At 47.4% G+C, this 15,178-nt stretch overlaps 1 protein-coding gene across 1 annotated transcript in view; it reads right to left on the reverse strand.

Moving 5' to 3' along the window:
* The window catches only part of MCM9 (minichromosome maintenance 9 homologous recombination repair factor), a 103,924-nt gene that overhangs the window by 9,404 nt on the left and 79,342 nt on the right, over positions 1-15,178 (reverse strand). Inside the window, exons 9-11 of the mRNA XM_089652179.1 lie at positions 12,288-12,490; positions 11,810-12,013; positions 76-158 (exon numbers count right to left, since the gene is read on the reverse strand). Coding sequence (XP_089508305.1) covers positions 76-158; positions 11,810-12,013; positions 12,288-12,490 — 490 coding nt within the window. The remainder of the gene's footprint in view (positions 1-75; positions 159-11,809; positions 12,014-12,287; positions 12,491-15,178) is intronic.

Here is a 15,178-nt window from a genome sequence, read left to right on the forward strand (position 1 = left end):
GCTATTACAATGCTGATAATACAAAAAAGAATGTGTATGATGTGAGCATGGAACTCCTTTAACTAATATACTTACTTGCATAGATGATTCCATTACTGATACCACCGTGATAGCATCTTCTATAGTCACAACATCTCGATACATCAATCTTGCATGGGCTGGAGAAAAACAGATATAGTTGTAAAATGAATCTCTATATTACACATAGTGTAGAACACCTTGCTGAATCATATTTCCTCAGCTGTATAATTAAAGAAAGCATATAACTTATGGAATGCAATCATTTTCAGTTTCCCTCCCAGCTCTACATTGGTACATTGATACAAGGTACTTTCTCTTTCCTATCAGCAGTAGTGGAGTGTTTGTGCACACAGTAAGCTTTAGGGCCTGTACCAAGGGCTTTCATTCATGTCAAATGGGTATTGCATTCCCATACAAGTCTATAGGAATGCAAAACCCTCTTGAAGTAGGTCAAATGGAGGTTATCTGCATGTAAAATGCACCTTACAATGCATTCGGAATGATCTCAGATACATCTCTAATGGATATCAAACTGGTGCCATTGACAAAAGCCTAAAGATCATAAACACAAGTCCTTACACCCTTATGCACAACCTTCCTCTCAGCTCTCCTCTTGAGTGTTTCACTCTACCCATATACTCTTCATAGCAATATTACATTCTCCTTCTGTGTCTGTTTCTCTCTTCCTTTGTTGTCATCTTGAGCCTTCAGTGGTATAAATGGAGTCTTTATAGATTGCAAGCTAAAAAAGCAAAGGCAGTGGGCCACCCTCACTTACAGTACACTGCAAATGGAATGAGCATGCTCAGAGCACATTTCAAATATCTAGTCACTGCAGAGAGACAGGCAGAACACACATGAATATACTAGAGACCGTTGACACTAAAATGTAAACAGAAAAACACTGATTTCCCACCAGTGACAACTGCTGTGTGCACTCACATAATGACAGGGCAAGCAGACATGTCATGGATTAAGGTAACCAAAAGCACCTCCTCTTAATTAGTCCTTCTCCACAGAAATTATGGTTCCTATACACACTGCATAGATGATGGCCAGCTAGGCTTAAACAGACATATGCAGTTAGAAATAAATGGAGGCAGAATATTAGGCTGCATCTGTACTATATTCCAATGGTCTGGATGTATAGGTAGGCACGCCTTTCTTTGCCCACTATCCTGAGGAATCAACTCCTTCTTTATTGTTTCTGTGATGGAAGTAGGACATGCTAATAACTTATTTTTCAAGAAAGCTCTACTGTGTTTAGCACTTTCATAATGTTATAGATTATTGTGGGGAATAAGCACTTTTTAGTTTGCAGTAATTACAAGTCCCATGGTGGTGCTTTCCCTCTCACGCTGGATGACTGTATATGAAGAAATATAGGCTATATTTCAGTTTTAGAGTCAGACCACAGGGAATAAGACATCAAAAATGTAAAAACAGTATTTTTACCATCTACACATTTGTGAATTGTCAAGCCAAGTATTCAACATTATTCTGCAATATTATGCAAGAAACATAGCACAAGCTACAAATACAGTACTTAAATCAATCAGCCAGAGTCCATCTTCTACCAATTTGGCTTTATTAAATGTATTATGCCTGGTTGATATGGGCCACTGCACCTTCTACTTAGCATCTTACTTGTTAGCGTTTATTCAAAAAGACTGTTTGTATAGTAAATTCAGAAACCACCCGATTGGAAGTGTATTTCAAACCTCTGTACCACTTCACACTAAAATAAAGTGCCACTTTGACTATAACAGGCATTCACTGCAGCAAATTTGGTTGACATTTCCCTAGTAGGCTAATAAAGTATGCTTATTTGATAGTTTGGCCTTTGTAAAGCAATCCACCACCATCACCCACTCTATATATCACAAATTTGATGCCATCACCTTTCAAGCACAAGCAACAGAGTTCACCTTCTTTGAATTAGGTGACCCAGTATGCTTCTGTTGTAAAAAGTTTGGGTTTTATTGCTGTGCCAATGTGTTATTCCAGTGGTCACTAAAAGGCGGACCGCGGTCCAAGAACAGCTCAAGAAGCACTCCGGCCAGGACCGCCAGCTCGCTAGACTACAGATCCGCCACTCAGTAGGGAGGCCATCCCGGCAACAGATGATATCACACGTGCACCCCAGCTCCTTGCAGCTCACTGTCTGTCCTGGTTCCCGTTCCCTGCCTGTCCACAAACGAGCGACCCACCCCCTTCAGAAAGGATCCTAGCAAGCTCCTGCCTCCCGCTCCTGTTTGCCCTTAAGGTAGGGTCTGTTCTTTCAGGTGTACTCTGATGGGCACATTTATATTAAGGGGCACTCTGATGGACATATTTATTGTTAAAGGGTAATGCTGATGGGCACATTTAATGTTAAGGGGTGCTCTGATGGGCACAACATAGAATGTGCCCATCAGAATTCCCCTTAGCATAAAATGTGCCCATCAGCGTGCCTGTCATGTTTCACATGACTGTCATATTGACTGTCTTATGCCTTTAAATGTTTTCAGTGTTTTGTCTCTGCTCCTCCTTTTCCTTTAGTTTAGCTAATGTTGCATAGATAGCCCTCCCCCCTTCCCAGAGATGCATTGCAGTAAGCCTCATGGCATGGAGCAGGAAACAGCATGTTTTTTTGACCTATGGAATTTCATTGTTGTAAGATTCTCTCAGTTTAGGGAATAAACTTCACAAGATCTACAAGATGTCATTCTCATTGAGTCGCTGACTGGTATCCATCAGAGGTTGAAGTTATCGCTATCTCATCAAAACTAAGTTAGAGATCACACTATCAATTCTTAGATTGGAGCCAACAGAACAGTGTCCCTTAATATAAATGTGCCCATCAGAGTGCCCCTTAATATAAATGTGCCCATCAGAGTGCCCCTTAACATAACATGTGCCCATCAGCATGTTGCCTATTTTGTATTTCAATGGCTTTTATAAATTTTTAAACAGTTTAACACAGGAGCAACAAATCACGCCCACGCAGGGGCTATCAATTGCACATAAAAAATTAGAAAAACAGTGCTCTAACTCCAACAGAGCAAAAGGTGCGCCCAGGCAGGGGCTATCAATGGCACTTAAATGGCAAAAACATTATTATAACACCGACAGTAACTCAAACTAAAGGCAGCTATCCATTGCCACACCAAAAACAAACAAAAAAAAGAAAAGGAAGGAGTGTCAGGAATGGACTTGCCAATAATGGTGGAACTCACCTGCCTTGTGGGCTGCAGTACCAGGGCTGGCCAGCGGGTGCTCTCAGCAATCAGAGACTCACCCCTGCAATCAGCCAAACACCTGAAGCTGATTGCGGGGGTTGTATTTAAGGAATGGCCAGACTCACAGTCAGGGCCGTGGTGTGTGTTTTTCCATGGGCCCCTGTATCTTGTATCCTGTGTTCCTGTTCCTGTTTCTGTCTGACTTGTTGCCGACCCTGCCTGATCCTGACCTCTGCTGACTTCTCCTGTTTGATCCCTGGCTTGTGACCCTGACCATTCTCTGCCTGACCCTCTGCACCGCGCTGCCCGTGAGTTACTGAACCCAGCTTGTGACCCCGACCACTCTCCCGCCTGTTCCTGGTACTCCGTTTGTCCGTTTGCTACTAACCCGGCCTGCCTGACGACTCTTGCATTGTATGTATTGTTATCTGTGGGTGGTTTGGTTTGTTTGCACTGTGTTTAGGTTTAGTTTTGCACTGCGTTTTGTATTGTTAGTCTTAATTATATTGTTTATAACATATCTGAAGCCTGCGTTTCCCTGTGTCAGTCCACACCCCTCTGGTCATACTCTGATTCCTGACATTACACCACGGCCCAATCCTGACCAGAAGTGGCTGCACAGGGAAGCCATCTTGGCTTATTGTTGCTGGGAAGGATGGAACTTGATGAGGTGGTGTATTTGTCTCTGCTAGTCTTTGATGACAAAGACTATGCTTATCAGACTCTGAAGGAGTATCCCCGGGATCAACTACTAGAGTGTATAAGGATCGCTCATTGCCTAGTAGATCAGGGCACAGAGTTTTCTGAGGTGCAGCCATTGATCCAGGTTTGTGCTGAGTTGGCTCGGTTCTGTACCCCTGAAAGCAGGAATTACTTTTTTCCCCCATTTAGTGTGGATCAAGTGGAATCACTGGTATGGTTGTTGGAGGATGATCCAGATTGCTTCCATGAGCATTATGCAGCTTGTCCATCACATGTGCTTATGGATTGCATAAACGCAGTGCAGTCTTTGATCAGACAGGCTATGTGTAAGCTGAGTTTTGTTCAACCAGTACTGCAGACATAGACAGATTTGTTGCACCCAGCCTCAGTCAGCTTGCAACATCATTCCTCTGCTCAAGGCACTTTTCCTGCATCCCCGACAGCACCCCCAGTGACGGCCCAGTATACTCTGCTAACTACCACATACCAGTCCTCTGCTCCCACTCGCTGCACCTATCCTTTTTTTTAACCCTGTAAAGAAGTCCTCTGTAGCAACTGCTCCCTCCTCTGTTCCATCCTCCAGCTCTTCTCTGTCTTCAGCTGCTCCATTCATTTACAGACCTGCGTTTACTTACAGTGCTCCAGTAACTAAAACGAGAAAAAAGCGAAAATTCTTTCCAACCAGTACCATCCTGCCAGTTGACTCAGAGCCCGCTGTCGTGCCTGGTGACCCGATGCCCGTTGTCGTGCTAGTTGACTCAGAGCCCACTGTCGTGCCTGGTGACTCGGTGCCCACTGCCTTGCCAGATGACGTGGTGCCCGCTGTCTTGCCAGATGACCTGATGCCTGGTGACCCGATGCCCGCTGTCGAGCCAGACGATCCAATGCCTGATGACCCAGTGCCCGCGGTCATGCCTGGTGACCCGATGCCTGCTGTCGAGCCAGACGATCCAATGCCTGGTGACCCAGTGCCCGCTGTTGTGCCTGGTGACCCGATGCCAGCTGTCATGCCTGGTGACTCGGTGCCCACTGCCTTGCCAGATGACTCGGTGCCCGCTGTCGAGCCAGATGATCTGATGCCTGGTGACCCGATGCCCGCTGTCGTGCCTGATGACTCGGTGCCCACTGTCTTGCCAGATGACGCGGTGCCCGCTGTCGTGCCAGTTGACTCAGAGCCCACTGTTGTGCCTGGTGACCCGTTGCCTGATGACCCAGTGCCCGCTGTCATGGCTGGTGACCCGATGCCCACTGTCGTGCCTGATGACCCGGTGCCCGCTGTCGAGCCAGATGACCTGATGCCTGGTGACTCGATGCCCGCTGTAGAGCAAGACGATCCAATGTCTGATGACCCGGTGCCCGCTGTCGAGCCAGACGATCCGGTACCTGATGACCCGGTGCCCGCTGTCGTGCCAGTTGACTCAGAGCCCACTGTCGTGCCTGGTGATTCGGTGCCCACTGCCTTGCCAGATGATGCGGTGCCCACTGTCAAGCCAGATGACCTGATGCCTGGTGACCCGATGCCCGCTGTCGTGCCTGATGACTCGGTGCCCACTGTCTTGCCAGATGATTCGGTGCCTGCTGTCGAGCCAGTTGACCTGATGCCTGGTGACCCGATGCCCACTGTCGAGCCAGACGATCCAATGCCTGATGACCCAGTGCCCGCTGTCATGCCTGGTGACCCGATGCCCGCTGTCGAGCCAGACGATCCAATGCCTGATGACCCAGTGCCCGCTGTCGAGCCAGACGACCTGATGCCTGGTGACTCAATGCCCGCTGTCGTGCCTGATGTCTCGGTGTCCACTGTCTTGCCAGATGACTCGGTGCCTGCTGTCGAGCCAGTTGACCTGATGCCTGGTGACCCGATGCCCGCTGTCGAGCCAGACGATCCAATGCCAGATGACCCGGTGCCCGCAGTCTTGCCAGATGACTCAGTGCCCGCTGTCGAGCTTGATGACCCGATGCCCGCTGTTTTGCCAGATGACTCGGCGCCCGCAGTCTTGCCAGATGACCCGGCGCCCGCTGTTTTTCCAGATGACACGGTGCCCGCAGTCTTGCCAGATGACTCGGTGCCCGCTGTCGAGCTTGACGACCCGATGCCCGCAGTCTTGCCAGATGACCCGGTGCCCCCTATTTTGCCAGATGACCCGATGCCCGCTGTCGTGCCTGATGACTCGGTGCCCACTGTCTTGCCAGATGATTCGGTGCCTGCTGTCGAGCCAGTTGACCTGATGCCTGGTGACCCGATGCCCGCTGTCGAGCCAGACGATCCAATGCCTGATGACCCAGTGCCCGCTGTCATGCCTGGTGACCCGATGCCCGCTGTCAAGCCAGACGATCCAATGCCTGATGACCCAGTGCCCGCTGTCGAGCCAGACGACCTGATGCCTGGTGACTCAATGCCCGCTGTCGTGCCTGATGTCTCGGTGTCCACTGTCTTGCCAGATGACTCGGTGCCTGCTGTCGAGCCAGTTGACCTGATGCCTGGTGACCCGATGCCCGCTGTCGAGCCAGACGATCCAATGCCAGATGACCCGGTGCCCGCAGTCTTGCCAGATGACTCAGTGCCCGCTGTCGAGCTTGACGACCCGATGCCCGCTGTTTTGCCAGATGACTCGGCGCCCGCAGTCTTGCCAGATGACCCGGCGCCCGCTGTTTTTCCAGATGACACGGTGCCCGCAGTCTTGCCAGATGACTCGGTGCCCGCTGTCGAGCTTGACGACCCGATGCCCGCTGTCGAGCTTGACGACCCGATGCCCGCAGTCTTGCCAGATGACCCGGTGCCCGCTGTTTTGCCAGATGACCTGGTGCCCGCAGTCTTGCCAGATGACCCGGTGCCCGCAGTCTTGCCAGATGACCCGGTGCCCGCTGTCTTGCCAGATGACCCGGCGCCCGCTGTCTTGCCAGATGACCCGGCGCCCGCTGTCTTGCCAGATGACCCGGCGCCCGCTGTCTTGCCAGATGACCCGGCGCCCGCTGTCTTGCCAGATGACTCGGCGCCCGCTGTCTTGCCAGATGACTCGGCGCCCGCTGTCTTGCTAGATGACTCGGTGCCTGCCGCTCCGCCTGGGGGCCCGGTGCCCACCGCCCTGCCTGGGGGCCCGGTGCCCGCCGCCCTGCCTGGGGGCCCGGTGCCCGCCGCTCCGCCTTGGGGCCCGGTGCCCGCCGCTCCGCCTGGGGGCCCGGTGCCCGCCGCCCTGCCTAGTGGCCCGGTGCCCGCCGCCCTGCCTGGTGGCCCAGTGCCCGCCGCCCTGCCTGGTGCCTGCCGCCCTGCCTGGTGGCCCGGTGCTCCGCCTGTTGATCCGGTGTCCAGATGATGTGCCTCTGTCCGGTGTCCAGCCCAATGTGCCTCTGTCCGGTGTCCAGTCCGATGTGCCTCTGTCCGGTGTCCAGCCCGATGTGCCTCTGTCTGGTGTCCAGCCCGATGTGCCTCTGTCCGGTGCCCAGCCCGATGTGCCAGTCTTTGATATCCCGCCAGTTACCGGACCCGGGCGGTGGAACATTTTGCCCAGCTAGGACTGTTTGGAGCGTCCTGAGGCCGCTCCTTGAGGGGGGGGTACTGTCAGGAATGGACTTGCCAATAATGGTGGGACTCACCTGCCTTGTGGGCTGCAGTACCAGGGCTGGCCAGCGGGTGCTCTCAGCAATCAGAGACTCACCCCTGCAATCAGCCAAACACCTGAAGCTGATTGCGGGGGTTGTATTTAAGGAATGGCCAGACTCACAGTCAGGGCCGTGGTGTGTGTTTTTCCATGGGCCCCTGTATCTTGTATCCTCTATTCCTGTTCCTGTTTCTGTCTGACTTGTTGCCGACCCTGCCTGATCCTGACCTCTGCTGACTTCTCCTGTTTGATCCCTGGCTTGTGACCCTGACCATTCTCTGTCTGACCCTCTGCACCGCGCTGCCCGTGAGTTACTGAACCCAGCTTGTGACCCCGACCACTCTCCCGCCTGTTCCTGGTACTCCGTTTGCCCGTTTGCTACTGACCCGACCTGCCTGACGACTCTTGCATTGTATGTATTGTTATCTGTGGGTGGTTTGGTTTGTTTGCACTGTGTTTAGGTTTAGTTTTGCACTGCGTTTTGTATTGTTAGTCTTAATAAATTATATTGTTTATAACATATCTGAAGCCTGCGTTTCCCTGTGTCAGTCCACACCCTTCTGGTCATACCCCGATTCCTGACAAGGAGTACAAAAGATAAAGATAACAAAACCAAGAGCAGGGTTCGAGAACGCCAATACCGAACAACATCACATCCCCAGACTAGCCGGGGGGAGCATGGGAAAGGCATATTGCAACCACGGCTCCCATATTTTAAAGAATTTACATTGGGAGTCGTTGCAGATACAGAATAAAACAAAATAATAAGTGAGCGCTTAGTGATAATATAGCAGATGAAAGCACGAAAAGGCAACCAGAATAAAACCTCGTAAACTACTTAAAAAGAAAGTCCAGCGCTAAAACAAATGCAGATTAATACTTCCAATCCATAAAACCAGTTGAACTTATAATCGTAAATAAATCTCAAAATGTAAAAAGTGGTGACAGTTTGTGATAGGTGATGGCTACAGGAGATGTCGGTGACTTTGCATTCCAGGTGTCGAGGTGATAAAATAGTTAAAATACGCACTCCTCAGATGCGTTTCTAATATACGCATATAATCAATAACCAGAGGTCCCCCTCATGGGATGGGATGGATGAGCTGAACCACTTATAATGGACTCTTCCCCTCTTGGTATTGGTCTGGTCAGTGGTCGTCTCTCTTGGGATAGCCCTGAATTCTGAGAGGCTTCCACGGTGGTATTCGGGGCTATCCCAAGAGAGACGACCACTGACTAGACCAATACCAAGAGGGGGAGAGTCCGGGGACCTCTGGTTATTGATTATATGCGCATATTAGATATGCATCTGGTGAGTGCATATTTTAACTATTTTATCACCTCGCCACCTGGAATGCAAAGTCACTGACATCTCCTGTAACCATCACCTATCACAGACTGTCACCACTTTTTACATTTTGAGATTTATTTATTTACGATAAGTTCAACTGGTTTTATGGATTGGAAGTATTAGTCTGCATTTGTTTTAGCGCTGCACTTTTTAAGTCGTTGCAGATACTCGACATCTGTTCATTGAGCATCATAGTGGTCATACAGTCCCGCACCCCCTGAAGAGGGACAAATGGGCTCTTCCAGGCCTGAGCAATTGTTCTAGTGGCCGACAAAAACAAATAGGAAGCCAACTTCTGCTGATGAGCCAAGAGGCCCAGTATGAGACAATAAAGCAAAGCATACCGAGCATCCTGGCGTATGGAGAGATGGAACAAGGTGAAAAGGAGGCCAAACACACAAGACCAAAAATGAAACAGTCCCGGGCATGACCTCCAGATATGCAATACATCACCACGATGGACACAACCCAAAAGCATCAATCACTACAGGCAGGGTTCGCCTGGGCCAAACGAGCCGGAACCCAATACCAAGAAAACAATACTTTGTATGCCGCCTCCAGTATGGTCGTATTAAATGAACATTTAGCTATAAGCGACCACTAAACAACATATGAAAGAGGTATGCGTCGTGCGTCTCTTCAAAGCTGCATAAAGGAGGAAAATAAGGACTGGGGCACCCGGACACTGTTGGCAAAGCAGTTCAAAGGCAAATTTCTGGTACAGGAAAGCGGAAGTGCCCCGCAGTGAGATCAACAAATGCCGCAATTGAAGGAGCATGTTGCTTATTTTAGGTTAACGGGCACTCTGATGGGCACATTTATGTGAAGGGGCACTCTGATGGGCACCTTTTATGTTAAGGCGGCACTCTGATGGGCACGTTATGTTAAGGGGACACATATGGGCACATACTGTGGAAAGGGGTACTCTGATGGGCATATGTGACAGAAAGGGGCACTCTGATGGGGAATATGATATAAAGGGGCACTCTGATGGGGAAATATGGAAAGGGGTACTTTGAGTGTAAGGGGGCACTCTGATGGGAATAACTGATGTAAGGTGCACTGTGATGGGGATAGCTGATGTAAAGGGGTACTCTGTTAGGGACAAATGATGTGATGGGGATACATGATGTAAAGTTGCACTCTGATAGCAACACCTAATGTAAGGGGGCATTCTGATGAGCACACCCTATGTAAGGTGTCGCCGTGATGGGGGAACCTTATATAATGGGGCACTAAATTGGGAAAACTGATGTAAGGGGGATACACTGATGGGAGACAGCAGATGTAACTTCTGATGCAAAAACCTGATGTAATAGGAAACTGATGGGAATGCCTGATGTAATGGGGCACTCTGATTGGAATTCCCAATGTAAGTGGGAACTCTGATGGAAACACATTACTTAAGGGGGTGTTCTGATGGGGATTCCTGATATGGGGGGGGGGGGGGGTACTATGACGTTGGCAATCGATTTATGGGGGAAGTCTGATGGTGGAGGAGGAACCTGATATAAGGGGGAACACTAACGGGGACATTTATTTTCGGACCCCAGCCAGAAGATTTTAGTGACCGGACCCCCTTGAATTTTAATTCAATATCCTAGCTTTATTCACGAATAAAAATTGCTGCTGAAATATTTAGCTTGATTGTCTTCAAACAGAGGAAGAGTGTCCAATCACTTTTTTCATCCAGTTGACTTTTGTTCATGTGTAAGGAACTTTGGGACACAACCCTGAGTAACCTTTGTCACTGCTAGATGTTTTTTCAGTTAGTGATCAATGATTGATACACTGGATATGGCAAAAACAATCTGCCTAAATATTATGGGGGGGTTTACGAAAACTAGTGCAAAATCTGGAGCAGCTTTGCATAGAAACCAATCAGCTTCCAAGTTTTATTGTCAAAGTTTAATTGAACAAGCTGAAGTTAGAAGCTGACTGGCTACCATGCACAGCTGCATCACTTTCTGAGTGCTCCAGTAATCTCCTCCTCAAAGTCTTTCTTGCAGTGCTATTTTGTGCTCCTTATCCACATTTTCTTGAAAAATAGTTTTGGATGGTCATCTTCAACACTCGTTTTTCACTGTCTACTTCTTTACAATGCTATATGAAAGAGCATCCTCTGCTACTGTTTCCATATCCTCATAAATGTTTTCTTTTCATAGCGTGTCCAAGGTATTGAATTACACATTCACATAAGTGGTTCCTAAGAAACAAAACCACCTGGTGATGGGCTGGCAAATAAGGCCAGGGATATGTAGAAATTCACTACATTTAAGCAGATAATTTATCACAGCTCTGGGATGTTCCAAGGAATCTCCCACTACGGCTTTTGTATTCTGACAACTGGTGCCAGCTGCTGTCAGAATGCTCAAACAGTGGCTGCATCAGAGTGGATGTAGCCACTGTTCAGCTCTCAATTATCCATCCAGCTCCCTTGACTTTTCAGTCAAAGGATGTTGAGTGGAAGCTGGCCGACAGGGCCACCCACGTAGCAACTTTTGTGCCGTTTTCACGAACCCAGCTTGACAATACCTGCAGCATCATAAACCACGGTTTACAATTGGCTTACCTGAAGTCCTAAGCCCTTAGAAACTAGAAAGCAGCATTAGTTTCATCACCCCCCCTGTTGCTTAGAATACAGGGAGGCATGGTGTGCAACATTCTAAATCATAATGAAGCACAGCCTCAACATCCCAGTATCCAAAATGCATGCTAGCAGTGAGCCCTAAAAGGAGAAAAGAGTTGCTCTCTGGATACCAGGGCTTTAAGCCTGGCAGTTCAAATGTGACATTTATGCTGATTTAGGTAGATATTCTCTTGTTTACATTTTTGCAATATTTAGTCTGCTTAACTGCTACAGAACACTATTTCAGTGCAGAAGTCCTTTCATGTCATCCAAGTATGAGCCTCACCTTCAGCAAGCCGTATCAAGCTCTCCAGTAGACGGATTGTGGTACGAGCTGCATTTCTACTATCACTCTGTCGTTGAAGCTGATAGTAGCGCACTAGAATCATGTTGGCTCCTTCAGACATCTTAGGTTGCAAAGCTTTTATTAAGCAAAAATAAGTTTTCATCTTCTCCATGCTCCAAAGCTTATCAGATTTCTGGTGGCAATCTAATAAAAAGAGAAGAGTGACATTATTTATAAATGTGCAAGCACTGCCACTGGTAAAATATAACACTGTTTCATGGAACCAGCAAAACAGAAAATGTATGTGTTGGAGTATTCTTCAAAGTTGCAAAATGTATGGCTCTCTGTAGAACCCAATCTTCAGTTAATACATAAAATAGCTAAAGATTAAAATCCACAGTAAAATGAAACACACAATTGTTTTCAACAGGCCATTTAAAAGCTTGATACTTTTATAAAAGCACTACAGATTTTATACCTTTGTTCTCCAGTATAAAGGAGGAGATAATTTTGTCCCAATCTTCATTTTTTGTATCCAGCAAAACTAGAACCAGGTCAAATCTACTAAGCAGAGGACTAGCCAGTGCTACATTAACAGAGATGGATTCATTTGGGTCATATCCCCCTTTTGGATTAGTTGCAGCCAGGATAGTTGTTCTTGTATTTAATTTGCACACCAACCTGACAAAGCAAAATAAAGTAAACATTATCATCATTATCATCAAAGAGAACAAAGGCATTTGTGGGATGTACAAGTAGTGTGCAGAAAGAAGATGCACATATATAGGTATAGAGTAACATATTTATTATTGAAATCGTGCTCTGTCTTTGGTTCCATTTAAAAAAAGACAATGTTGTGTAGCTGTACCATGCAGCACAATCTTTAAAGTATAACTAAAGGCAAAACTTTTTTTTTTCTTTTTTTTACATTTTTGGATGAAATGGAGAGGGATTAGAACACCTGTCAGATTTTCATTGCTGTATGGGTCCCCACATTAGGGAGATTCATGCGATCTATTTGTCCTGTTTATCGTTGTCAAAGAAAGTGAAAGTAAAAGAAAATCCCATATTTTGGGTTGTCACCAGAATAGGAATAGGAGGAGAAATCTTTCAATGGGGACACTAGGGATTCCCAAACTTTGGAAAGACTTCCTGTTTTGGCTATAGGTCATGAAGTGAAAATCACCTCAATAGGAGACAAATGACAATAGGAAACAAATGACAGAAAAAAAATGGTCACAGGTAATAAGCCACCCTCATTTTATCCAAAAAAAAACAAAAAAACAAAAAAAGTTTGCCGTTTGTTCTGTGTACAAGCATTTCTTTCCTCCACATATTATGACCAATGTCATTTAAGCTCTCAGTTTGGATCACAGTGTTGGATGACTGAATACAGAGCTGGACTAATACCAAAATACAAGGAGCTGATGAGCCTAAATAATTAGGGGCTGTTCGCATTGTTGGAAATGTGGTCTCAGACCATGGACATGGAAAAAAGGCAGCCTTTACACGAGTCATTTTCTTTTCATACAGTTTGCTGTACAGTACAGGTGATTAGATACTGGCAAAAGCTTTGCTAAGAACATCCCCCAGTAGAACACCCCGCAAACTGCATGATACTCCAGTTTTGTATCAAGCATTTAGGAGAAACAGAGAACAGAGAGGAGGGACCTGTGTCCTGTACTGTACTCAAAAATATAGAATTTACAGGTGAGTCAAATTTCCCATTATCTTAATTGTACAGAACAGGACTTGTATTCATAGCTCATGGGACGTCCTCCCATGAAAACTGCAAAACTGAGGGATGGGCAACAACAAACAGTAGCAAACAGGTCCATAGAAAACAAGGGTCAACATACCTGAAACACTCAGATAACACCCTGAAACACCTTTCATTTGAAGCTTGCATCAGAAGAGGCCTGGAGATCCTCTAGTTAAAATGTTGAGAAGGTATTAACAGAAGACCAGGTGGTGGCCTCGCAAAGCTGCAAAACAGACGCTTGATGCTTGACCCTAACTACTCTAACCACATTCAGACAGTGGAATTAAATCTCCTTTTTGTGCTACATGGAAGGACATAAGGAAGGTAGGACATTATGATTGAAATGAAAGAAAGATACCACCTTTGGAAGTAAAAAGGTTCTGGGTTTCAGAACCACTTTGTCTCTATGTGAGCTAAGAAAAGGTTCCTTAAAAGAAATTGCCAACTCAGAGACATGCCTGACGGAGATAATGACCACCAAAAAGGTGCAATCTTGCAATAGGATATCCTGAAACAGTTTAACAGGAAGGTCTTTGAAGAACTGAAAGTACAGATTTGAATCCCTGGAAGACACGGGAGGTTGAAGTGGGGGACTGACGTGGAATAGAATGGATAAGGCAGAAACACGTTCCTTTTGAGTACTAAGAGCCAGATGCTGGTCCAGGCAAGCCTGCAGAAGGCTAAGATGTGCAGCGAAAAATATTCCTGGGGTTGAGATGTCTGGTCTCACACCAGCCAAAGTATGTCTTTCAGGTGCAATGGTAGGTCCTACGAGAGGCAGTTTTTCTCGCCTTGAGTATGGTGGGATGACATAGTCAGAAATGCCCCTATCCTTTAAAGCGGAGCTCCACCCAAAAGGGGAAGTTCCGCTTTAAGGACTGCTTCACCCGCTTCCCGTTAACGATTGACACCTTTGGGGGGTGGGGGAGTGGGTACCCAAATTTGACAGGTACCCGTTCCCACTTCTGGTCCGATCACCTAGGCGATCGGAAGCGGAAGGTGTTCTCCCTCCCTGTAGTCTTTTGGGACACATGACAGGTCTCAGAAGGCTACAAGACCAATCATGAAGCGAGCGCTACTCGCGCATGCGCAGTGGGTACCCGGCTGTGAAGCCGCAAGCAGTCACAGCCGGGTGCCCACACTGAAGATGCTGGCCTTCTGGAATACAGGACGGCCGGTGAAACGGACTGCGGGGCACACACCGCAGGACCGAGGGACAGGCAAGTGGCTGTTTTTTAAGAGTCAGCAGCTACAGTTTATGAAGCTGCTGACTCTTATTTTTTGACAGGGTGAGTGGAACTCTGCTTTAAGTACCTGGGTTTCAATGGCCATGTCTTTAAAGCCAGCAAGTGAGATGCAGGATGGAACAGAGAGCCTTGAGAGAGGTGTTCTGGGTTGTTTGGAAGAGGCCAAGGCTTGTCCTCCAGGAGTCTGTGTATATTTGTACAGCATAGTCAAAGAATCCTCGCTGAAGGGAATGCATATACCAAGGAATCACCAAGGATACCTGGCCTGACCACAACCTGTCTAGTTTTTTTTGTTGAATCTGGAGGCCATAATGTCCACATGTAGTGTTCCCCATTTCCCCAGATCTCTGGGTGGAGGGA

Source organism: Staurois parvus, unplaced genomic scaffold (assembly GCF_062004578.1).
Source record: "Staurois parvus isolate SC_StPar_1 unplaced genomic scaffold, SC_StPar_1.0 ptg000672l, whole genome shotgun sequence".
Taxonomy (NCBI): domain Eukaryota; kingdom Metazoa; phylum Chordata; class Amphibia; order Anura; family Ranidae; genus Staurois; species Staurois parvus.